Source organism: Chiloscyllium plagiosum, unplaced genomic scaffold (assembly GCF_037043375.1).
Source record: "Chiloscyllium plagiosum isolate Xiang-an unplaced genomic scaffold, Cpla_swu_hap1 HiC_scaffold_27, whole genome shotgun sequence".
In the NCBI taxonomy this organism is placed as follows: Eukaryota; Metazoa; Chordata; class Chondrichthyes; order Orectolobiformes; family Hemiscylliidae; genus Chiloscyllium; species Chiloscyllium plagiosum.
Genome location: NW_028270165.1, coordinates 53,759,773 through 53,784,875, shown reverse-complemented (window position 1 = coordinate 53,784,875; position 25,103 = coordinate 53,759,773). Strand labels below are relative to the sequence as shown.

The following is a 25,103-nucleotide window of genomic DNA, read 5'->3' as shown; positions in this document are numbered from 1 at the left end:
GGTTGTCGGAGTGAAACCTGAGAGACAGGGTTTATACATAATTGGAAAAGCAAGGACTGATTAGGGATTGTCGGCATGGCTTTGTGCATAGGAAATCAGGTCTCACAAATTTGATTGAGTGCTTTGAAGAAGTACCAAAGAAGATTGATGAGGGCAGAGCAATGGACACGATCTATATGGACTTCAGTAAGGTGTTTGACAAGGTTCCCCAAGGGAGACTGGTTAGCAAGGTTAGATCTTATGGAATACAGAGAGAACTAGCCCTTTGTATACAGAACTGGCTCAAAGGTAGAAGGTGGTGGTGGAGAGTTGCTTTTCAGACTGGAGGCTTGTGACCACTGAAGTGCCACAAGGATCGGTGCTAGGTCCACTCCTTTCTGTGTTTTTTATGCAAATGACTTGGATGTGAACATAGATGTATAGTTAGTAGGTTTACTGATGACACCAAAATTGGAGGTGTAGTGAATAATGAGGAATGTTACCTCAGATTACAATGGGATCTTGATCAGATGTGCCAATGGGCTGAAGAGTGGCAGATGGAGTTTAATTTAGATGAATGCGAGGTGCTGCATTTTGGAAAAACAAATCAGAGCAGCACATCTACACTTAATGGGAAGGTTCTAGGGAGTGTTGTTGAACAAAGAGACTTTGGAGTGCAAGTTCACAGTTCCTTGAAAGTGGAGTTGCAGATAGATAGGATAGTGAAGGTGGTGTTTGGTATACGTTCCTTTATTGGTCAGAGTATTGAGTATAGGATTTGAGAGGTCATGTTGTGGCTGTACAGGAGAATGTTTAGGCCCCTTTTGGAATAAGTGTACAATTCCAGCATCCTTCCTCTTGGAAGGATGTTGTGAAACTTGAAAGGGTTCAGAAAAGATTGACAAGGATGTTCCCAGGGTTGGAGGATTTGAGCTATAGGGAGAAGTTGACTAGGCTGAGGCTGTTCCCCCTGGAGCGGAGGCGGCTGAGGGGTGACCTTAGAAGTTTTATAAAATCATGAAAATCATGGATAGGGCGAATAGCCAAGGTCTTTTCCCCCAAGATGGAGGAGTCCAAAACTAGAAGGTAGAAGCTTAAGATGAGAGGGGGAAATGTTTAAAAAGGAACTAAGGGGCAATGTTTTCATGCAGAAGGTAGAGTGTTATGGAATGAGCAGCCAGAGGTAGTGGTGGGTACAATTACAACATTTAAAAAGGTGTCTAGATGAATAGTTCATATTTAGAGGAATATGGAGCAAATGCTGGAACTTGGAACTGGGCCAGATTGGAACATCTAGTCAGCATGGATGAGTTGAATGAAGTGTCTGTTTCTGTGCATGTGACTCTATAAGTCTTTAACTGCTATGACTGAAACTAGACCTTTTTTACTGATAATCTTCCTGCTGGATTTTTTTAGTGCACCCAGTTTCAGTCGATTTCTGGTGGGGAAAATTGGCATATGTCCTGTATCCTGGAAATTCTGAAAAATAAAAATAAATAATTCTCTCTGTGAATGGTACAATCCACACCCAATGATGTGAATGGTACAATCCTCTCCTCCACAACCCTCCACCTTTGAATGATGCAATCGTTCCCCTCTGAATGGTATAATCCTTTACTCCCCCACAGCCATTAAGGGTACAATCCTGCCAAATCTCAATGGTACGATCCTTTCCACACCATCCCGAATGAATGGTACAATCCTCCCCCTGAGCTGGGATTCCCCAATCCCTTTCTGTTTCACATTTCCGAAGCCTTTCCCATTTTGAGAACAGTCTCTGTTTCTGGTCTTCCCACCAAAGTGCATAACCTCAGACTTTACCACATTGTATTCCATCTGCCCCTTCTCTGACCATTCTCCTGGGCTGTCCAAGCATTCTCAACATGGACCCCTTTGGAACTCCAAAGACCCCTTTATGCCAACTCTCTGCCTTCTGCCAGTCAGCCAATCCTCTATCCGTGCCAGTACCTTGCTCCTACACCAGGGACTCTTATCTTACTTAGCAGCCTCCTGCACGGCACCTTGTCAAAGGCCTTCTGGAAATCCAAATCGCTCACGTCCACTGGCTCTCCCTTTGTCTAACTTACTCACTACCTGCACAAAGAATCCTAATAGATTTGTCAGACATGACCTCCTGTTGTCAAAGCCATGCAGACTCTGTCCTGTTTTAACATGCACCTCCACATACTTCCCACTCTCACCCTTCATAAAACCTGTTAAGTTTACCCATTTTTACCATAAATACGTTGTTCTGCTCTTTAAAATGAATTCAAGTTTAAAGATTTCATATTATGTATGTACACGACCTTTGCCCTTCATAATATTTAGCACAAGGTATGAAACTGACTGACTGCATCAAGTAAAGGAGTTAGTAATAGTGAGAAAGGAGTGGCTAAATATCTAAACGTACCCATGCAACGGTCAAGAAGGCACAACAATGCCTTTTCTTCCTCAGGATGCTCAAGAAATTCAGCATGTCCATAATGACACTCACCAACATTTACAGATGCACCACAGAAAGCATTGAATCTGGGTGCATCACGTCCTGCTACGGCAACTGCTCTGCCCAGGACCGGAAGAAATTACAGAAGGTGGTGTGCACAGCACAGTCCATCACGGAAGCCAACCTCCCACTCATGTAATCCATCTACACTTCTCGTTGTTGTGGAAAGGCTACCAACCTCAAAGACCCCTCCCACCCCGGGAATGATCTCCTGCACCATCTTCTGTCAGGCAGAAGATACAGAAGCTTGAACACATGTACCAACAGGTTCAAGAATAGCTTCTTCCCTGCCATTATTAGACTGCTGAATGGAGCTCTCCAATTTGAAATCTAATGTTGCTTCTGCGCACCTCTTGTGCAGCTGTAACCCTGTATGCCTCACTCTATCTAAGCGCAGTATGACCTGCATGTCCTTGGTTTGCTCGGATCTGACTGTACTGCTGATAAAACAAAACTTTTAACTCTACTTAGGTACATAGCACAGTACAGGCCCTTCGGCACTCGATGCAGTACCGGCCCTTTATCCTACTCTAAGATCAGACTGACCTACATACCATTTATTGTACTAAGTTTCATGTACCTATCCAAGAGTCGATTAAATGTCCCTAATGTATCTGACTCCACTACCACTGTTGACAGCGCATTTCACACAGCCACCACTATCTGAGTAGAGAACCTACTCTGACATCTCCCTGAAACCTTCCTCCAATTACCTTAAAATTATGCCGGGAGTGTGGTGCTGGAAAACCATAGCAGGTCAGGCAGCAGCCAAGGAGCAGGAGAATTGATGTTTTGGGCATAAGCCCTTCATCAGGAACGAGGCTTGTGGGCCGGGGGTGCTGAGAGATAAATGGGAAGAGGGTGGGGTTGGGGATAAGGTAGCTGAGAATGCCATAGGTAGATGAAGGTAGGTGTATGGATGTGTGTGTGTGTGTGTGTGTGTGTGTGTGTGTGTGTGTGTGTGTGTGAGAGAGAGAGAGAGAGAGAGAGAGGTGGGGGTTGGGGTGGCAAGATGATAGTTCGGAGGGGGTTATGGTGCAGATAGATAGGAAAAAATGATGGACAGGTCAGAAGGGGCAGCGCCAAGTTGGAGGCTTGGGACTGGGATAAAGTGGGGGAGGTGAGGAAACTGTTGAAATCCACATTTGTCCTGTGGGGTTGCAGGGTTGCAAGGCAGAATATGAGGTGTTCCTCCTCCAGGCATCGGGTAGTAACGGTTTGGCGATGGATAGGTTGGAGAAGTGGGTGGAGCTGATAGATTGAAAAGTTGATGGACAGGTCAAGAGGGCGTGCTGAGTTGAAGGCACGGGACTGGGATAAAGTGGGGGGGGGGTGTGGAAAATGATGTCTAGCATTTGCAGTCCTCATTTTCTCCTCCTTAAAATTATAGACATTTGTAAGGGGCATGGATAGGGTGAATACCCAAGGTCTTTCCCCAGGTAGGGGAGTCCAGTACTAAAGGGGCACAGGTTGAAGGTGAGTGGGGAAAGGGATCTGAGGGGCAACATTTTCACGCAGAGGGTGGTGCGTGTATGGAATGAACTGCCAGAAGTGGTGGAGGCTGGTACAATTACAACATTTAAAAGGCATCTAGATGGGGATATGAATAGGAAGGGTACAGATGAACATGGGCCAAATGCTGGCAAATGGGTCACCAGCTTCATTTAAGGTATGGACTGAAGGGTTTGTTTCAGGCTCTACAACTCTATGACTATGTCTACATAGTTGAAAACAATTTCACAAAATGAGGAATAGGTCATTCACCCCTTACAGCCTGTCCTGAGCTGTGGCCTAACTGCACATATTCCAGTGCAAGTTTCAGAAAGATTTCAGCAGCTCTTTTAAAAAATTGAAATGTGTTTAGACTTCAATGATGTTTCTGAATATATCATTTTAGCTATTCTCAATTTTAAAGATAAGAGTTTCGAGTGAACACAGCCCACACCTCCCAGTGCAGCCAGTAACCTTTACAATGCTGATGAAACGATGCAGTACCTGTACCTCCTTAAACATTTACAATTTCTAACGATACTAGCTACTCATTCACTGCTCCACCTGATACACGACATTAGAAACTTGGTGCAGGAGGCTGGAAGAAATGAGCAGCTTTAAAACAAAAATCCATCTGGAGCTCAAAGCTTTCAATGAGAGTCTGAGCCCGGCAGTAAGTTCAGGTAATCTTTATTGTGACCCAACTTTGTTACAGCTTCAGATCCCTCCCCCAGCAAAAAGATGTAGAGAAAGTAGCTGCTTTTTAAATAGCTCAAGGTCAAAGCGCACACACTCCCCCGCCCCCCCACCCCACCTCACTTTCTTTACTATCGGTCAGCACAGAGTTGTCCCTTTGTAATTGGATCCTTGGTACAGCCTTAACCCGTGGGGCCGGGAACGGGGGCAGTGTGGAGTGAAACAGACTGCTGTGGGTCTGGAGTCACGTGTAGGCCAAACCAGATAAAGGATGCAGCTGGGACGACTGAGTTAATCCTTTCCCACAACGGCAGTGCCCTTCCCTAAAAAGGGCGTGAATCAGATTGGGGTTTTCTCTCCCCTTCCCCCCCACCCACAGAAAATGGTTTCATCGTTAGATTCTGACCGTATTCCAATTCCGCCATCTGCCGCAGTGGTATTCAAACCCAACAGATCCCAGAACTGGGTTAATAGTCCAGTCGATAACGGCACTCGGCAGTCGCTTTGTCAGTCCCCCTGCGATGGCACGTGAAGTCGCTGGTGGCTCCGGAGGTGGGATGAGCGGGTGAAAGCCTTCCCACACTCAGGGCAGCTGAAGGGCCTCTCCCCCGTATGGACTCGCCGGTGGGTCAGCAGGGAGGAGGAATAGCTGAAGGCCTTCCCACACTCGGAACATTTGAAGGGCTTCTCCCCCGTGTGGACCCGCTGGTGCCTCAGCAGGGAGTAGGAATAGCTGAAGGCCTTCCCGCAATCAGGACAGCTGAAGGGCCTCTCCCCTGTGTGGACCTGCTGGTGGGTCAACAAATTGGAGGAACAGCTGAAGGCCTTCCCGCACTCGGGACAGCTGAAGGGGGTCTCCCCCGTGTGGACCCGCTGGTGCCTCAGCAAGGTGGAGGAATCGCTGAAGGCCTTCCCACACTCGGGACAGCTGAAGGGCCTCTCCCCCGTATGGACTCGCCGGTGGGTCAGCAGGGTGGAGGAATCGCTGAAGGCCTTCCCACACTCGGGACAGCTGAAGGGCCTCTCCCCCGTATGGACTCGCCGGTGGGTCAGTAGGGAGGATGAATCGCTGAAGGCCTTCCCACACTCGGGACAGCTGAAAGGCCTCTCCCCCGTGTGGATCCGCTGGTGCCGAAGCAGGGTAGAGACCTGGGTAAAGCCCTTCCCGCACTTGGGACAGGAAAACGGCCTCTCCCCGGTGTGGATGCGCCGATGAATCTCCAGGTCAGACGGAGTACGGAAGCCTTTCCCACAGTTACCACACTTCCACGGTTTCTCCATGTCCAAAGCTTCAGCCACAAGCAAACGCATGTCCTGCCCCTCACTGCTGTGAGTTCCTCTTTCCAGGGCGTATAACTGTTTCAGGCTCCACTCTAGTACGCAGCAACAGTAGGGTCTCTCATCCAGTCCCACTGATAATGAAAATGTACTGAAATAGGAACTAAAAAGCTTTGCTCCTTCTCACAGAATTGTAATCAAAAATCGTGGCTGTCCCAGTCGATTGAGTGACTGTCAGATATTGACGTGAAAGCGAGGACCGCAGATGGGGGAGAGTCAGTGTTGAAAAGTGCGGCGCTGGAAAAGCACAGCAGGTCATGCAGCATCCGAGGAGCAGAAGAGTCAACATTTCAGGCATAAGGCCTTCATCTGTTCATTTTGAAACTTTTGTCTTCAGATCTTCAAATACTCTGGAAAAAGAGATTACAAAAGTCATCACTGTCAGTGCAGGGTAGAAATTCAGAACAAGCTATTCTACTTTCTGTGGAGCATTCTTTTTTGTTATTCCACAAAATTGAAAGCAACATCCTTCTCTCCCTCTCCCCCTCTCTGTTCTCACTCCGCTCTAAGTAATTCTCCTGAAGGTGCTGATTCAGGATCAGAACAGCAAAAACGTCAAGATTTACATATTGGATAACTCCACCTGAAAGTTAACATCTTTCACAACATTGGGATACTGCCGAGAGTGAGCAGGTCTGATGTTGGGAAGCAAAACAAAATGTGTCAATTCAGGATGAATCGGGAATGCAGCTTGAGGAATAACCAGACACGTCAAGGTATTAACACAGACACCAGAGAGAAACTGAACAGAAGAGACGTGGCAAACGTTAGCAGAAAGCCAGAGTCATTAAGATATACCGCACAGTAACAGACCTTTTGGTCCAATTCGACGATGCTGACCAGATATTGTAAATCAATTTAGTCCCATTTGCCAGCACTTGGCCCATACCCCTTGGCCAATCCACCCTACGTTGCACATCCCTGGACACTATGTGTAAGTTAGCATGGCTAACCCACACAAACCTGCACCTCCTTGGGCATGATGAGTACTTTAACATGTGCAATCCACCCTCACCTGCACATCCCTGGGCACTATGCATAATTTAGCATGGTCAATCCACCCTAACCTGGGTAAAGGTTAAAAATCACACAAACCCGGGTTATAGTCCAACAGGTTTATTTGGAAGGACCCGTTCAGAGCACTGCTCCTTCATCAGGTGGTTGTGGAGAATAAGACCATAAGGCACAGAATTTATGGAAAGACATTTGTGGCCTGCCACTGAAATGATATATCGGTCAAATCTGGATTGTTAAGTCTTTCATCTTTTAGAATGGATTGCAGGTATCATTAATATGTAAATCCCAGAACTTCCTGTAAGGCACCCTCTCAAGATAACATAAGGCTTTACAACAAAAGGTGGCAGCTCAGCTCAGACAATGCATTAAAGGTATGAGGTCAGAGTTTGCCTGTATCTCAGTCGTGAGTCAGACTGGTTTTATTTTCAAAGCCGGAATTTATAAAATATTATCTGGATTGACTGCCTGCATGAACTGCCGAGTCTCATCCACCAGCTGAAATGACTGGATAGGGAGGGTTTGATCCCCACAGGGCAATGAATTCCCACTTTCCACCAAAATCCCAAATGTCCACACTCACTCAGTTGCTCTCTCACAAATCAAATATTTCATTGTAATTTCTTCTGCTCCCAGTAAGGGCAAAAAATCTTTGAAAGTTGCTCTGAAAGTCCAGTCTTCACAACCAGACTCCTGCTTTCACCGAAGCCAATTAGTCATACAGCACGGAAACAGACCCTTTGGTCAAACTCGTCTGTGCCAAACAGATATCCAAAATTAATCTGGTCCCATTTGCCAGCATGTGGCTCTTATGGTTCTATACCATTCCTATTCATGTACCCAGCCAGATGCATTTAAAAGATAATTGTACCAGCCTCACCACTTCCTCTGGCAGCTCGTTCCATACATCCACAACCGTCTGCGTGAAAAAGTTGCCCCTCAGGGCCCTTTTAAATCATTCCCCTCTCACCTCAAACATATGCCCTCTAGTTTTGGACTCTCCTACCTTGGGGAAAAGACCTTGGATATTCACCCTATCCATGCTCGTTATAAACCCCTATAAGGCTGCCCCTCAGCCTCCGATGCTCCAGCGAAAATATCCTGGATCTACTCAGCCTTTCCCTGTGGTCCAAACCCTCCAAGTCTAGCAACATCCTCGCAAATCTTTTCCGACCCCTCTCAAAGTTTCACAAGTTCTTTCCGAAAGCAGGGAGACCAGAACTGGACGCACTATTCCAAAAGTCACCTTACCAATGTACAGCCACAACATGATCTCCCAATGCCTATACTCAATATGCTGACCAATAAAGGAAAGCATACCAAACACATTCTTCACTATCCTGTCTACCTGCGACTCCACTTTCAAGGAGCTATGACCCTGCACTCCAAGGTCTCTTTGTTCAGCAACACTCCCCTTCACTGTGCCAGTCCTGCCTGGATTGCTTGACCAAAATGCAAAACCTCATTTCTCTAAATTAAACTCCATCTGCCACTCCTTGGCCCATTGGTCCATCCGATCAATTCTAATTTATAGTGAATTCTGCTTCCTCTCATTCTCGAGAAGCTGAAAATCTCCATCCCACACACTGTCCCTCCCTTCTCACTTTGTAGAACCTAATCCCTGCTGTATCTCATCCTGAAGGGTCTGGTTCATGCTGTTTAACAGGCCCACACTCAGGGGAGATCTAATTGAAACATTCAGAATACTGAACGGCCTGGACAGAGTGGACGTTGGGAAGATCTTTCCATTGGGAGGAGAGACTCGGGCTCGAGGCACAGTCTTAGAGTAAAGGGAAGACCCTTTACATTGGAGGTAAGGAGAAACGTCTTCAGCCAGAGAGTAATGAATCTATGGAATTAACTGCCACAGAAGGCTGTGGAGGCCAGGTCACTGAGGATATGTAAGACTGAGATAGATAGGTTCTTGAGTATCAAGGGGATCGAGGGTTACGGGGAAAAAGCAGGAGAACGCGGATAAGAAACTTAACAGCCACAATTGAATGGTATGAGCAAACCCAATGGGCTGAATGGCCTAATTGCTGTTCCTATATCTGATGGTCTCTTGCTGTCCTGGACACAAACTGTATGAATCCAAGTAAGATTCTGTTAATCCATTTTTTAAGATTAGAATCAGTCTAACCGTTGTGGTACAGACAGCCTCACACAGGGAAACTCACACCTTCAATACGTTATCTGGGACAACATGATACCAATTGGGAATGTAACTTTTAAAAAAGGTTTTGCTATTTACATATGAAAGAACTAAAACCAACATGGTTATTCTAAAAGAGGAGAGATTTAACAACAATCCAGGTCTTTTTCAATATATAATTTCAGTTACATCCCACTGTAAACTTTTGCTATAAATTCAGTGTCTTACAATGGTATTCTTCACAACCACCCGATGAAGGAGCAGCAATCTGAAAGCTAGTGCTTCCAAATAAACCTGTTGGACCATAATCCTGTGTTTTTGATTTTTAACTTTGGACACAGAGCGTGAGAATTGGGAGCAGGAGTTGGTCATTTGGTCTTTGGAGCCTGAACCAGCATTGAACAGACCATAACTGGATATGAATCTTCCTACATCTCGGTGGATAGGCTGGGACTTTCTTCACTGGAGCACAGGAGGTTGAGAAGTGACCTTATAGAGGTTTATAAAATCATGAGAAGTATACATGAGGTGAATGGCAGGTGTCATTTCCCTCAGGTGGGGGTTGAAAAGACTTGAGGCAGCTTTTTTTTTTTAAATACAGTAGTTCACGTGTGGAATGAATGTCCAGAGGAAGTGATGTTACTTTCAAAAGACATTTGGTTAATTACATGAATAGGAAAGGTTCGGAGGGATATGGGCCAAACACAGGTAGGTGGGACTAGATTAGTTTGTGAATATATTCAACGTGGTCTAGTTGGACTGAATGGTCTGTTTTTTTTGCTGTATGACTGTAACTGTTCTGTACTTGTCTTAAAAACATTTTCTTGCTTTCTCCCATAAACATCCACTTTATTGTTGCTCAAAACTCAGATGAACTCAGCCTTGAATATATTCAATGACCACTAACTGCAGGAAGGCATCCACAATTCTGAACACAATTCCTCTTGCTAATATACCACTTGCCTTGCTGATTGCTTGCTGCACCTGTCTGACAACTGGCAGTGACTGGTGTAGAAAGACACTGAGCCCCCTTTCTACATCCACATATCATTCCCTATTCCCTTGTGCCTGAAACATCGACTGTCCTGCCCCTCAGATGCTGTCTGACCTGCTGTGCTTTTCCAGCGCCACACTTACTGACTCTAATCACCAGTATCTGCAGATCTCACTTTCTCCACATCTCAGTATATCACCATTTAAATAATACACTTCCTTTCTGCTCTTTTTCACAACTTCACATTGTTGTACTCTTTTTCTCATGTTTTCCAATTGTGGTCTTCTCTACATTGGGGAGACTGAGCATAAACTTGGGAACGGTTTGCTGAGCATCGCAGGCAGGTCCACAGAGGTTGACTGGACCTCCCAGTCACTACCCACTTTAATTCCCCTTCCCCCTTCCTTTCTGAAAAGATTATCTTAGGCCTTCTCCATTACCACAATGAACCAAACAGCAAATTGGAGGAACAACACCTCATCTTCCGCCTGGGCAGCCTATAGCCGAGAGGACTCAACATTGAGTTCTCCAGTCTCAAATAACCTCACTTCCCATTCTCCTCTCCCCCCCCCCCCCAAACGACTCCCATCTCAGCTCCTCCCCCTCATCACTCATGAACCAGATTTATTCCTCCCATTCACCAACCAGGTCAGACCTTTCACCTATCCCCAATTCACCACCCTGCCCCAAGGACACTCTTTATCTGCACCTATCCCCAATCCTGAAGAAGGGTTACACCTGAAACATCGACTTCTCCACCTCCTGATGCGACCTGGCTTGTTCTTCCAGCCTCCTGCATGTCTATTTTGCCAATTGCGACACAGACGTGGAGCAACGTTTCTCGAGTCTGTCCACCCCGATTCACTGCCTTTCCTTTCAGTTGCTGCAAGTCAACAACTGAAGCCCTGAATGAAAAAAAAAGAAATGGAAAAGGTGGTGAGAGAAGAGAGTGCCGTACTCACAGATGTTGGACAGAGGAAGGAGATTGCAGTCTTGGGTGAAGCTCAATCTTCATTCAGAGAAACAGGAGCAGGAGCAGCAGCTTCAGAAACTCAGGGTCCAACTTCCGCATTCAGACAATGGGGTGGCTCTGATTGGTAGGAGGACTAGACTCCTTCTGGTCCTCCTGTACTCCCTATTGGTCAATCAAAAGAAGATCGCGCGCCTTTTTGTGCGGACTGCGATGATCATACCCAGTGTTTTTGCTGACACCCGGCGAGCATGCGCATGGCTTGCTGACACCGGCAAACACGCGCTGTATGCTCTATCGGATGCTGGTGTTCCTGACAGATTTTAAGTGTTCAAATGCCAATAGGAAAAAAAGGGGTCGAGCCACAATACGTTTTCCCCGTGGTTCGACATTTTATTGCTTTTGCATTTTGTCTCGCTGCTCAACCTTTGTACGTCTTTTACCCTTGTTGAGAGAGTCTCCCCGTGTGCTGACTATGGGCAGCGCTTTAACCAGTTACACAGACTGAAGAAACATTACACTATTCGCAGGAGGGAGTGACTGTACACGTTTCCTGAGTGTGATCACACTTTCAATTGTTCATCGGAAACACAGAGCCAAAAAGTCACCAGAACTGCGGAGAAGTTGTGGAAATGTGGGGACTGAGGGAAGGGATTCCATTCCCTGTGGGCACTGGAGATTCATCAGCTCAGTTGCAGTACGGAGAGGCCGTTCTTCAAAAAATTATTACAACATTATTTCCCATTGACAAAAACACATTCACGCTGCCTGATTACCTTGAACTTATACAAGCGCCCTGTCATAATATCTTTGATAATAGCTTTGAACATTTTCCCCATTACATATGTTAAGTTAAATGGTCTGCAGTTTCCTGTTCTCGGTCTCCCTTTTTGAAGAAAGGATTTTTCCAATCTAAAGAAACCATCCCTGAAACTAATGAGGTTTGGAAAATTAAAACCAATACATTAACTATTACGGGGAGAATGCGGGTAAGTAGAGTTGAAATGCCCATCAGCCATGATTGAATGGCAGAGTGGACTCGATGGGCTGAATGGCCTTACTTCCACTCCTATGTCTTATGGTCTTATTTCACTCGCTAATTTCTCTTTAAGAGTCTAGGATGAATTCCTTCAAATACCCGGGACTTATCAGCTCGTAGTTCCAACAGTTTACTCAGTACTAATTCTTGGTGATTGTAATTTTCTTCAGTTCCTCCCTCCCTTTCAATTCCTGATTTACAGCTAGTTCCAGGGTGTTACTTGTATCCTCTCTAGTGAAGTCAGATTCAAACTCTTTTCAATTCATGTGCCATCTCTTTATCCTCCGTTACTGAATCCCCAGACTCATTTTTGTTAACTTTTTTTTTAAGAAAAGCTGACAAAACTTTCCACCTGTTTTTATAATTTTTTTAGCTAACTTTCTAACCTTAATTGCCGTGCTACTGCCTGCATTATTTCTGATATTTTGCCACAGCTCCCAACTCTAGCATCAACTTGTCTGCATATTTTATTGAACTGACCTTGATTACGTAATGCAAAACACACATGGGCAAATCTTTCCTCTCCAGAAAGTCTTAGTACTTAACATGATAAAATTCACTTTGAAATATTGTTCATCCAAATTTTACCAAGCACATACTACAGATTCAACATCCCACAATGACACCCAGTTTTGTTATGATCTTTAATTCTGAAGAGAAATTTGAATACCCAATGATTAACTGGAAGAACTCTTCATTAAGTTTTCACATTTTTAAACAAATAAAAATTACCAATTAATTGGAGTCTTGATAGTTTATTCACTTTCTGGGAATAGTCCAAGGGATGCAACATCTCTCTAGGATTCACTTGAATCCTTCTCAGGATTCCAAGTATTCCTGGTAATTGTATGTGGGAAAAGATCTGCCACCCTGGCAACCCACAATAGGCCCACAAAAGCAAAATTGGCCAAACTGTACCAAAACACCCAGAATGTCTTAGCAGGGACCAAGCAGGCTGACAAGTGAAACTAGACAGCACTTGCAGACAAGGGAATACCTGTACAGCTCAAGTACCCACTAACAATGACAGAGTACCACAGCTATCACAAGGCCCTGAGGGCAGTTTCACAACACAGCAATACCAAAGCCACACAAAGAACAGGTCAGACAGAGAGGCACCAGCAAGAGCATTGCTCCCAGGACAGGACTATGGAAGCACCTCACCGCTTCAGAGGAGACATTAGCACCTACCTGCGAAGACGAATGGAAGCTCCTGATCCATCGATACTGTCAGAATGTTGCTTTGTGTAGAGAATTAGGACATTCCTCTGATAACTGTTTTGCGATTAGCATCATTGTAACTAGATTACTCCATTTCCAGCAGCAACATTTCACTGCCACCCAGAGAATTGGCTATGAGGTTGCTTTACTATCCAAAGCCATCATGTCCCTACAATGTGCCCCTGCCCTAAACCCCACCACCCTGCTTCCACTCACTCTGACCACTATTACGGATGAACACAACTGTTTAGACCTTGTCCAGCAGGTCGTTGCCCCATGCCCTGACCTCTCTGAAATACCTCTAGACAACTCTGACCTCATATTCTACACATATGGCTCATCCTTCAGGCCCTCAGACCACTGCACACTGGCAGGATGTGCCCTCTGCACTCCTTTCATAGTTCTAGAGTCAGCTGCACTGCCAAATGGCACATCTGCACAAGCTGCAGAGCTGTTTGCACTCACTAGGGCTTGTGTCATTGCTAAAGGACACACAGCAAACACTTATCCTGACTCCAGATATGCCTTCGGAGTCATCCACGATTTTGGCACATTCTGGAAACAGAGAGGCTTCATCACGTCAGCAGGGAGGCCACTACAACACGCTACGCTGATTTCTAATCTCCTGGAAGCAGCCCTGTTACCCTCAGCCCCAGCAATTATCAAATCCCGTACCCATACCTCAGCCACTGACCCGGTCACCCTCGGGAATGCCTCAGCTGACACAGCAGCCCGGAAGTTGCACTGCACCCCACCATCTACATCCTGCAGGCTTCCATATTCCCTGACCCCATGGAGGCTGTGCAAGCTACCCAAGAAACTGCTCCACAGCAGGAAAAGGACAGTTGGGCCTGCACTGGGGCCACACAATCTCCTTCCCTCAACCTGCTAATACACCCTGATGGCCACATCATTTGCCCAAGTGCCCACCTACACACACTGGCCCTAGCAGCCCACAGCATTGGCCATACAGGCAAGAGGGGCATGATCCACACTGTAACGCAGTCCTGGTATGGACCAGGATTCACTGCCGCTGCCCAAGTCCTGCTGTCACAGTGCCTCATCTGCCTGCAGAACAATGCAGGGAAGCCAGTTGTCAAGTACCTGCCAGTTCCTGAGGGGCCTTTCAGCCTCTTACAGATTGACTTCACACACAAATACAGGGTTACAAGTACATCCTGGTCATCAGAGACATGTTCTCCGAATGGATGGAAGCATTTCCCACAAGAAAGGATGATGCATGTATGGTAGTAAAATGCTCCTAAAGGATGTCATCCCCAGATTTGGAGTTCCCAGTAGCATAACGACGGAGAGGGGGACTCACTCACGGCTTAGCTCGTGACCGGCATTAGCGAGGCACAAGGGATACCACAGCGACACCCCATCCCCAAGCAATCCGTTGTCAGACATGGTTGAGCGGATGAATGGCATCCTGAAGACCACACTAACTAAAACCACCCAGAAAACAGGACTGACCTGGTCAGACACCTTGCCACTTGCCCTCTATGCTACACATACGCAGCCAAACTGAACAGCTGTGCTCACCCCTTTTCAAGTACTTATGGGGCAGCCTATGCCCACTGCCACCAGACCCCTGACACTCACCACAGACACAGCCCTGCTTCTGACACAAGAGGCCCCACTAGGGTATGTCCAGGTTGAAACTTTATTGCTGGAACAGCACAGCAGATCAGGCAGCATCCAGGGAACAGGAGATTCGACGTTTCGGGCACAGGCCCTTCTTCAGGAATGAGCAGAGAGTGTTCAGCAGGAGAAGATAAAAGGTAGGGAGGAGGGACTTGGAGGAGGGGAGTTGGAAATGTGACAGGTGGAAAGAGGTCAAGGTGAGGGTGATAGGTCGGAGTAGGGTGGAGGCGGAGAGGTCAAGAAGAAGACTGCAGGTCAGGAAGGCGGTGCCGGGCTGGAAGGATCCGGCTGAGACAAGGTGGGGGGAGGGGGGATGAAGAAACTGGTGAAGTCCAACCACTATAACCCTCCCTGCGGTTGGAGGGTTCCCAGTCGGAAGATAAGACGCTCCTCCTCCGACCGTCGGGTTGTTGTGGTTTGGCGGTGGATGAGTCCAATGACCTGCATATCCTTGGTGGAGTGGGAGGGGGAGTTGAAATGTCCAGGCCCTTAGCAGGAGCATTAGTGCTCACACAACCAGGTCAGGGCTGCATTGCCCACACCCCAATCATTGCCCATTCATCTGTTCTGACCTGGGGACTATGTCATGATCAAATCACTAGAAAAAGATTCTCTCTCCCCCCTCGGTGGAAAGGTCTGTACCTGATCCTGATGACAATCCGGACTGCTGTGAAACCGGAAGGATGGCCCGAATGGACACATACCACCCGCTGCAAGAGGGCTCCACAACCTCTGAACAGGGACCACACAGAGGAAGGCACCACTCCGAACACAGAGGATGAATCCAGCTGCTCGCGGCAGCCATCACCATCTGATCTGTCTGACCATCACACTGTGGCTTGCTGGTAAACAGGCCCAAGGGGCAGCACATTTCATAATCCACTGTGATTTGCAGGCCAACACCTTCCTCAAAATGGCTCATGGGTATGCGATTTAATCAAACCCGCTGCTGGGTCTGCACTAGGTCCCTGTCCACTCTCACGGGGGGTATTTCCTTAGCCTCAATCCCCTTAAATATCTCTGACATGGCGGAATGGTGCCTGGAGCCAGACAGGTCCCCTGAAGTTACCACACTCAAAATACCACCATCAATGACCAAATATGGGGACAACAGCCCAGCCCGCTGGAGGTCTGCAGGTTACCACGTGGAAAAATATAAAGGGTGCTTTTACCCGGCCTACAACCTCTCCCATGAGCCCCCAGCCCTGACCATTGCTGACACTAACACACACGGGCCACCTGCAGGATCCATCTGTTTGAAACACACACAGCCATCTGGATGGGAGGCTGACTAGAGCCGGTGCACTGACTCCCTGCTCCTAACTCCCGCAGCACGCCGATCCACTGCAGAAGGCAGCATTTTAAACCGACAGGTCCTCAACAAGATCACCCAGAATACCACCTTCTTCACCAGCTGGACAGGGACCCAGACACTCCATCTCCAGACCGACAATGGCACCTATTTTATCTGTGGCCACAAAGCCTACTGCTGTCCTGGACTGGGAGCTACAATGTTGGGTATGCGGTACCATTAATTTATCACTCCCAGTCCCCTCCCTTCCCAAAGTCCATGCCAGGCAGCAGACGACCCCTCGCTGCCATTGAAGCAGCTCTCTACCTGATGTCACCCCACTCTGCAACCTTACAGTTACAGGTAGAAGCCCACAAACTCGCTGTCACAGTACAGGAGGTGGCAAACTCCACAGCAGACGTATTCGCCCAGCTGAATGTGGAGGCTGTTGCCATCTGTACTGTGACTCTGCAGAACACGATAGCCCTGGACTACCTACTCGCTGTGAAAGAGGGCACGCGCAGAGCCTGACTGCAGGGACTGATAGCCCTCATCACTATCATTGCCAGGCTTAGAGTGCTAGCCATGGCTGTCCGACTGTGCTGTTCACGCCTACGTACAATTCTGTTACCCTCTGTCCCCCTCACCACTCAGCTAGCACAGATCCACTGGGAGAACATCCCTGCCCCTAAAATAGCCTCTCCTGGACCAGACTCGGACACAGAGAGCTATCTGTCTGATACCGAGACCCCCACCCGACAATCCCCCTGGCTCCGGCTTCATTGCCCCTTCTCGTCCCTCCCCTGAGCAAAACAAAAAGAAAAGGGGGGGAAATTGTGGAAAAAGATCTGCCACTCTGCCAACCCACAATAGGCCCACAAAAGCAAAATTGGCCAAACTGTACCTAAAACACCCAGAATGCCCATGCAGGCTCGCAAGCCAAACCAGACAGCACACACGGACAAAGGAATGCACTTCAACCTCACTACAATGACAGAGCACCGCAGGTATCTCAAAGCCCCAAGGGCAGTTTCACAACCCAACAATACCAAAGCCACACAAAGAGCAGGTCAGACAGAGAGGCACCAGCAAGGACTTGCTTCCAGAACAAGAAATGGAAGCACCTCACCACTTCAGAGGAGAAGTTAACACCTACCTGTGAAGAGGAATGGAACCATCGATAGTCAGGATGTTACACTGTGTGAAGGAACAGGACATTCATCTGATAACTGTTTTCCAATTAGCATCCTTGTAACTAGATTACTCTATTTCCAGATACATTGTATATTCCCCATTTCTTAATCAGTCTTATTGTACAGCCTTATTATAAAAACTGGTCTCATCCTCAGCTCTTAGAAGAGAAATTCTGATCTACCTGTACAGACTGTCAGTTGTCAGCCTCGTCAGTTTCTCTTCCAGTGACATTGCTTGTAATAAAGTGTTTGTCAATTTCACTTTGTGATCTCTAACTTATTGGGCAAATTTCTCCGACATGCGATAACAGGGCGACCAGAACTGTACTCAGTACTCTGAAAGTGGTCTTACCAACATGATGTTCCAACTCCTATACAAAACGCTGTGAACAATGAAGGCAAGTGTAATGAACGCCTCTTAACCACCCTGTCTACCAATGATGCAACTTTCATAGAACAATGTACCTGAAACCCACCATGTCTCTGTTCTACAACGCAACCCAGGGCCCTATCATTAACTATACAAATCCTGCCCTTCCTTGTTTTAGCAAAATGCAACCCCTCGCTTTTATCCATACCTCTCTCATTCACATGCTCTCTCTGAGACACTCACACCCTCTCACAGGCTTCTCCTCCATCACACTCACGCTTCAAGCATGCACACACGCAAACAGACACACGCACTCTCATGCACACACACTCTCTCATACATGCACAGGTCTATGGGGTGAATTTGCATTTGCAGATATATTCAATTTTGATCAAAAAGCACACAACCTGCAGGCAGTTGATACATGTAATATTTGTAAATTCCTACTTTGGAAATAGAACCAGTCTGATTCAAGATTGGGATACAGACAGACTCAAACCTCACACATTTCATTATTGTCTGAACTGAGATGAAACCTATTTATATAAAACCTTAAGTCATCTCGAGAATCTGACTTCAAAGACTTTCTGGGATTTACACATTAATGAACTAAAACTTGCAATCTATTCTAAAAGACAAAAGACTTCACAACAATCTAGGTTTGTTCAATATATCCGATCAGTTGCACTATACTGTGATCTTTTGCTATAAATTCTGTCTTATGATCCTGCTCCACAGCTTCCTAATGAAGGAGCAACGCTCCGAAAGCTAGTGGTTCCAAATAAACCACTATAACCTGATGTGTGATTTTTTAACTTGATCCAACCCAGTCCATCTCTGGCTCCTCCACATCATTTCTCGTGAAGGCAGCCCACCCCTCCCGGTGCTGCCAGTAAACTTTACAATGCTGATGAAACGATGCAGTACCTGTACTCCTTAAAAATTTACAATTTCTAATGATACTAGCTACTCATTCACTGCTCCATCTGATACACGACATTAGAAACTTAGTGCAGGAGGCTGGAAGAAATGAGCAGCTTTAAAACAAAAAACCTCTTGGACCTCAAAGCTTTCAATGAGAGTCTGAGCCCAGCAGTAAGTTCAGGTAACCTTTATCAAGACCCAACTTTACTACAGCTTCAGATTCCCCCAGCAAAAAGGTGTAGAAAAAGTAGCTTTTTTTTAAAAAACAGTTCATGGTCAAAGAGTACACAGTCTCCCCACCCCCCACTTTCTTTACTATTAGTCAGCACCAAGTTATCCCTTTGTAATTGGATCCTTGGTACAGCCTTAACCCGTAGGAAGTATTGCCTCACTCAGCAATTTCAACCCAGACCCTGTATCCAAGTGAGTTTCTCCCTGTTCATTTCTGCAGGTGGGGGAGTCAACCACACTGCTCTGGGTCTGGAGTCACATGTAGGCCACCCGGGTAAAGGATGCAGCTGGGACAACTGAGTGAATCCTTTCCTGCAAAGGCAGTTTCCTTTCCTAAAAAGGGCATGAGTGATTCAGATGGGGGATCTCACGCCCCCGCCCCCAAAAATGGCATCATCGTTAGATTCCGAACTCCAGACTTCTGACCGAATTCCAATTCCGCCATCTGCCACGACGGGATTCAAACCCAGGGGTCCAGTCGATAATGGGACTCTGCCATTGCTCCTTCAATCCCCCTGCCATGGCACGTGAACTCGCTGGTGCCTCTGCAGGTGGGAAGAGCGGGTGAATCCCTTCCCACACTGAGAGCAGGTGAATGGCCACTCCCCAGTGTGGACCCGCTGGTGGGCCAGCAGGGTGGAGGCCTGTCTAAAGCCCTTCCCACACTCAGGGCAGCTGAAGGGTCTCTCCCCAGTGTGGACCCGCTGGTGCTTCAGTCTGTCGGATGAATTGCTGAAGGCTTTCCCGCACTCGGGGCAAGTGAAGGGCCTCTCCCCGGTGTGGACCCGCCGGTGGGTCAGCAAGGTGGAGGCATGGGTAAAGCCCTTCCCGCATTTGGGGCAGCTGAAGGGCTTCTCTCCAGTGTGGACCCGCTGGTGCTTCAGTCTGTCGGAGGAATTACTGAAGGCCTTCCCGCACTCGGGGCAGCTATAGGGCCTCTCCCCCGTGTGGACCCGCTGGTGCCTCAGCAGGGCGGAGGAATTGCTAAATACCTTCCCACACTCAGGGCAGCTGAAGGGCCTCTCCCCAGTGTGGCCCCGCTGATGCCTCAGCAGGGCTGAGGAATTGCTGAAGGCCTTCCTGCACTTGGTGCAAAGGAACGGCCTCTCCCCGGTGTGGACCTGCCGGTGGGTCAGCAGACTGGAGGCCTGGGTAAAGCCCTTCCTGCATTCGGGACAGCTGAAGGGTCTCTCCCCCGTGTGGACTCGTTGGTGCTTCAGCAGGTCAGAGGAATTGCTGAAGGCCTTCCCACACTCTGTGCAGGGGAACGGCCTCTCCCCGGTGTGAGTGCGCCGATGAGTCTCCAGGGCAGACGGGAAATGGAAACTTTTCCCACAGTCACCACACTTACATGGTTTCTCTACAGGGCGGGATCCCTCAGGTTTTTCCATGGCCAAAACTACGCACAAAAATGTGTAGAGCCCCTCCCTGCCATGAATCCCTCTTTCCAGGCTGTATAACTATTTCTGGCTCCACACTCAGTGCACTGCAACAGTACGGTCTCTCATCCAGTCCCACTGATTCTGAAAACATACAGAAACAGGAACCAAAAAGCTTTGCTCCTTCTCACAGAATCACAGTTGAAAATTGTTGCGTTCCCAATGGATTGAGTGACTGTCCGACATTGACATCAAAGTAAGGACTGCAGACACTGGACACTCAGTGTCGAAAAGTGCGGCGCTGGAAAAGCGCAGCAGGTCAGGCAGCATCCGAGGAGCAGGAGAGTCGATGTTTCAAGCATAAGCCCTTCATCTGTTGATTTTGAAACTTCCAAATTCAGATCTTCAAATAATCTGTAAAAAGAGATTACAAAAATCATCACTGTCAGTGCAGAGTAGAAATTCAGAACAAGCAACTCTACTTTCTGCAAAACGTTTTTTTCTTTTGTTACTCCACTCTCATCCCACTCTCTCTCTCCCCCTCTGTTCTCACTCTGCGCTAATTCTCCTGAAGGTGCTGATTCAGGATCTTACAGGGGCAGAAAAGCAAAAATGTCAAGTCTGACATCTCTCTGAATTTTGGATAACTCCACCTGAAAGTTGATATCTTTCCCAATATTGGAATACTGCTGAGACTGAACAGGTCTGATTTTGGGAAACAAATACTGTGTCAATTCAGGGTGAACCTGCAATGCAGCTTCTTGACGAACAATGAGACATGAAATGGTTAACATCCCCAGGAAGGGGGAGAAAAGGAGACATCAAGGTATTGACACCGACACCAGAAAGTTAACGTGCCGATCAGGTATCCAGAAATAATCTAGGCCCGTTTGCCAGCACTTGGCCCATTTTCCTTTAACCCCTTCCTATTCATGTCCCCATCCGGATACCTTTTCAATGTTGTGATTGCACCAGCCTCCACCATTTCCTCTGGCAGCTCATTCCTTACACACACCGCCTTCTGAATGAAAACGTTGCCCCTTACGTCCCTTTTAAACCTTCCCTTCCCCACCCCACCTGCCCACCATGAACCTATTACCCTTACATTCTGGAGTATCCCATCTCAAGGAAAAGACCTTGACTGTTTACCCCATCCATGCCCCTCATGATTTTATCAACTTCAGCCTCCAGCGCGCAAGGGGAAACAGCCCCAGTCTGTTTGGCCTCTCCCTATCACTCAAACCCTCCAACCCTGGCAACATCCTTGTAAATCTTTTCTGAACCCTTTCAAGTTTCACAACATCCTTCTGATAGGAGGGAGACCAGAACTGCACACAACCTTCCAAAAGTGGCTATGGTTCTGCTGAACAATGGCAATTTAATTCCAAAATATTAATTTCTTCATGAGAAGGGAATAATTGGCAATGTAGCTGTAAGAGGCCTCTTGCGGAAGAGTGAAGAACTGAGTGAGAGAACTTTCCATTAAAATGGAGAGGAACAGAGTGATTCTGAGACTGGGGACTTAAATCTAAAGCAAGGAAATTACAATGGCAGCGGCACAAACAGGCCACAACAAATGAAGGAACATTTTTGAAAGAAATGACAAACATTTAAAGAGCACCTGGAGGAACTGCAACAGTTGTCCATTCCTGTCTGAAAAAATAAAACACAGAAGGTGACACAGCCACGGCTAACAAGGGACATGATGGATAGGACTAGATCCAAAGGAGTGGCGTACAAATTGGCTCAAAATAAAGTAGCAGATCTGAAGACTGGGAGCAGTTCAGGTTTCAACAAAAGGATTGGTCAAAAGGGGAAAATGGGGTATGTGAAGAGGAAAATAAAATTAGAGAAAACAATAACAATGAGAACAGGCAAAGTTCTCATGTGGAACAAAGAGATGGCAGACCAATTAACCACATATGTTGCTTCTATCAAAACACAGGTAACATCCCATGTTGGGGAACACATGGTCCAATGAGAGCAGAACTGAAGGAAATGAGCAGTTGTGGGGAAGTGGTGTTGGGGAAACTGATGGGATTAAAAGTTTACAAATCCCTGTGCTGGTAACCCACACCCCAAACTATGGTCTGAGGTCATGCAATTGGAAAATCTTGGGCTGATCTTAGCAGAACTGTTTAATGGTAAGGTCCTATGGAGTGTTACTGAACAAAGTGACCTTGGAGTGCAGGTTCATCGCTCCTTGAAAGTAGAGTCAAAGATAGATAGGATAGTGAAGAAGGTGTTTGGTATGCTTTCCTTCATCGGTCAGAGTATTGAGTACAGGAGTTGGGAGGTCATGTTGCAGCTGTACAGGACATTGGTTAGGTCACTTTTGGAATACTGTATGCAATTCTGGTCTCCTTCCTATCAGAAGGATGTATGAACCTTGAAAGGATTCAGAAAAGATTTACAAAGATGATGCCAGGGTTGAGAGATTTGAGCTATAGGGAGAAGTTAAACATGCTGGCGGTTTTCCGTGGAGAGTCGGACGCTGAGGGGTGACCTTATAAAGGTTTATAAAATGATGAGATGCACGGATAGAATAAATAGACAAAGTCTTCTTGCTGGATTGGGGTAGTTGATAACTCTAGAACATAGGTTTAGGGTGAGAGGGGAAAGATTTAAAGGAGATGTAAGCGGCAATTTTTCATGCAGAGAGTGGTAAGTGTATGGAATGAGCTGCTGGAGGAAGTGGAGGAGGCGAGTGCAATTGCAACATTTAAAAGGCATCTGGATGGGTATATGAATAGGAAGGGTTCAGAGGGATATGGGCTGGGTGCTGGCTCAAGTTATCCCTCCTCCTGCATTGAATTTCAAATCCATCTTCATCATGTCTTTCCTCCACTCCTGGCGTTCTCTTTTCTCCTGTCTACAAACTGAAAACAACATCAACACATCAATGCTCTCCTGGTCACTGCGATCTTGGAAGTACCCAGATCCTGTTCCAGCTCCACAAATGATCAGATTCATTCACCTCAAATTCACAGTCCGCCTTCGTGTCATTCTAGATCTCTCTCTCTCTCCCCCACTCCCTTTTCCTGTTTTAAGGCCACACAGACCAAGCTCAGGGCCAGGTCTCTCAGAGTGAAATGAGGAAATTCTAGTTGAATGACACCAACTGTCACTTCTCTCCCGGAAATGACAGCTGATGGTGCCCTCACCAGGATGGCCGCCCGCGCTCCCCGCCCCAAGTCAACATGCGCCTTATCCTTACAAAGATGGCGCCCTGTTACCCGGGCAACACGAGAGCTCCTTCGGTGGTGAAGTGGGCCTGGGGAGGTTTTATTCACGGCCTCAGGCCTCCCCCTAGGAGTTTATAAACTCCCCAGTCTCCCTCCTCCCGCGGTTCCCAATCCTACCCTGTCTCACTGTCTCCTCTCCCCGGGATGTTCCTGAAACCTGGTCCTGTTCTGAAGAAGGATCACCGGACCCGAAACGCCTCCTCGATTTCTCTGGACAGGCGCTGCCGGACCTGCTCAGCTTTTCCAGCGGTTTCTGTTCCTGTTCCGACAGCCGCCGGCGCCATTCCTCTCCCACACTCAGTAACTTTACCTCACCGCACGCATGCGCACAGCCAGGGCCCTATAGGGAGGTTTCTCGATCGCATGGGATCGTGGGAACTGAAGGCGCCATTAATGTCATGAAATCCAGTATCCCATATGCCTTCTTAACTGTCCTATTCACGTGTTAATGAAGTTAATGAAGAAGGGCTCATACCCGAAACGTCGATTCTCCTCCTCCTTCGATGCTGCCTGACCTGCTGCGCTTTTCCAGCAACACATTTTCAGCTCTGATCTCCAGCATCTGCAGTTCTCACTTTCTCCTCCTTAATGAAGTACACGTCGGGGTAAATCATTCATCGATTTTAGATTTATACATTGAGTGGAACACTACACGTGTTTAACTCTAAACTCTAGTTCCAATTCAGTGTCAGTATAATCGCTTTTTAACTGCTCTTAAATAAGCACCGAATCAATGCACTCCATCTGACCCTTCTTAACGTTGATTTTCTTTAGTTAGCAGATTCCAACACTGTTTCAATAATTTATTAAAATCTACTTCTAGTACATGGGCGTCACTGGTTGGCCAGCATTTGGTTCTCCTTGAGAATGTGGTGGTGAGCTGCCTTCTTGAACCGTTGCAGTCCAAACCCTGTACGGTGACCCACAGCAGCTTGAGGGAAGGAATTCCAGGATTTGGACCAGTGACACTGAAGAAACATTTCCAAGTGAAGATGGTGAGTGGCTTGGAGGGGTACTTGCAAGAGGTTGTGTTCCCAGGTATCTGTTTTCCTGGTCCTTCCAGATGGAAGTGGTTGTTAGTTTGAAAGGCAATTTGTAAGGTGCTTTGGTTAATCTTTGCAGTGCATCTTGTAGGTACTACACACTACTGCTTCTGAACAGTGGATATGGTACCAATCAAGCAGGCAACATTGACCTGGATGGTATGAAGCGTTTCAAATACAGTTGAAGCTGCAACCCCATCCAAGCTAGTGGGGAGTATTCCATTACACTGCTGACTTGTGGCATGTAGAAGTTGGAACAGGTTTTGGAGAGTCAGGAGGTGAGTTACTCACTACAGTATTTCTGGCCTCTGACCTGCTTTTGTAGCCACTGTGTATATATGGTTCATCTAGTTGAGTTTCTGTTCAATGGTAAACCCCAAGGA

The 25,103-nt window shown here is 47.1% G+C and overlaps 1 protein-coding gene across 1 annotated transcript in view; it reads right to left on the bottom strand.

The window, feature by feature from the left end:
* The window catches only part of LOC148144102 (uncharacterized), a 58,686-nt gene extending 34,760 nt beyond the window's left edge, over positions 1–23,926 (bottom strand). The window contains exons 1-3 of the mRNA XM_087974590.1: positions 23,795–23,926; positions 19,587–20,846; positions 5,190–5,887 (exon numbers count right to left, since the gene is read on the bottom strand). Coding sequence (XP_087830716.1) covers positions 5,190–5,887; positions 19,587–20,444 — 1,556 coding nt within the window. The 5' untranslated portion in view covers positions 20,445–20,846; positions 23,795–23,926. The remainder of the gene's footprint in view (positions 1–5,189; positions 5,888–19,586; positions 20,847–23,794) is intronic.
* Positions 23,927–25,103: the final 1,177 nt, after the last annotated feature.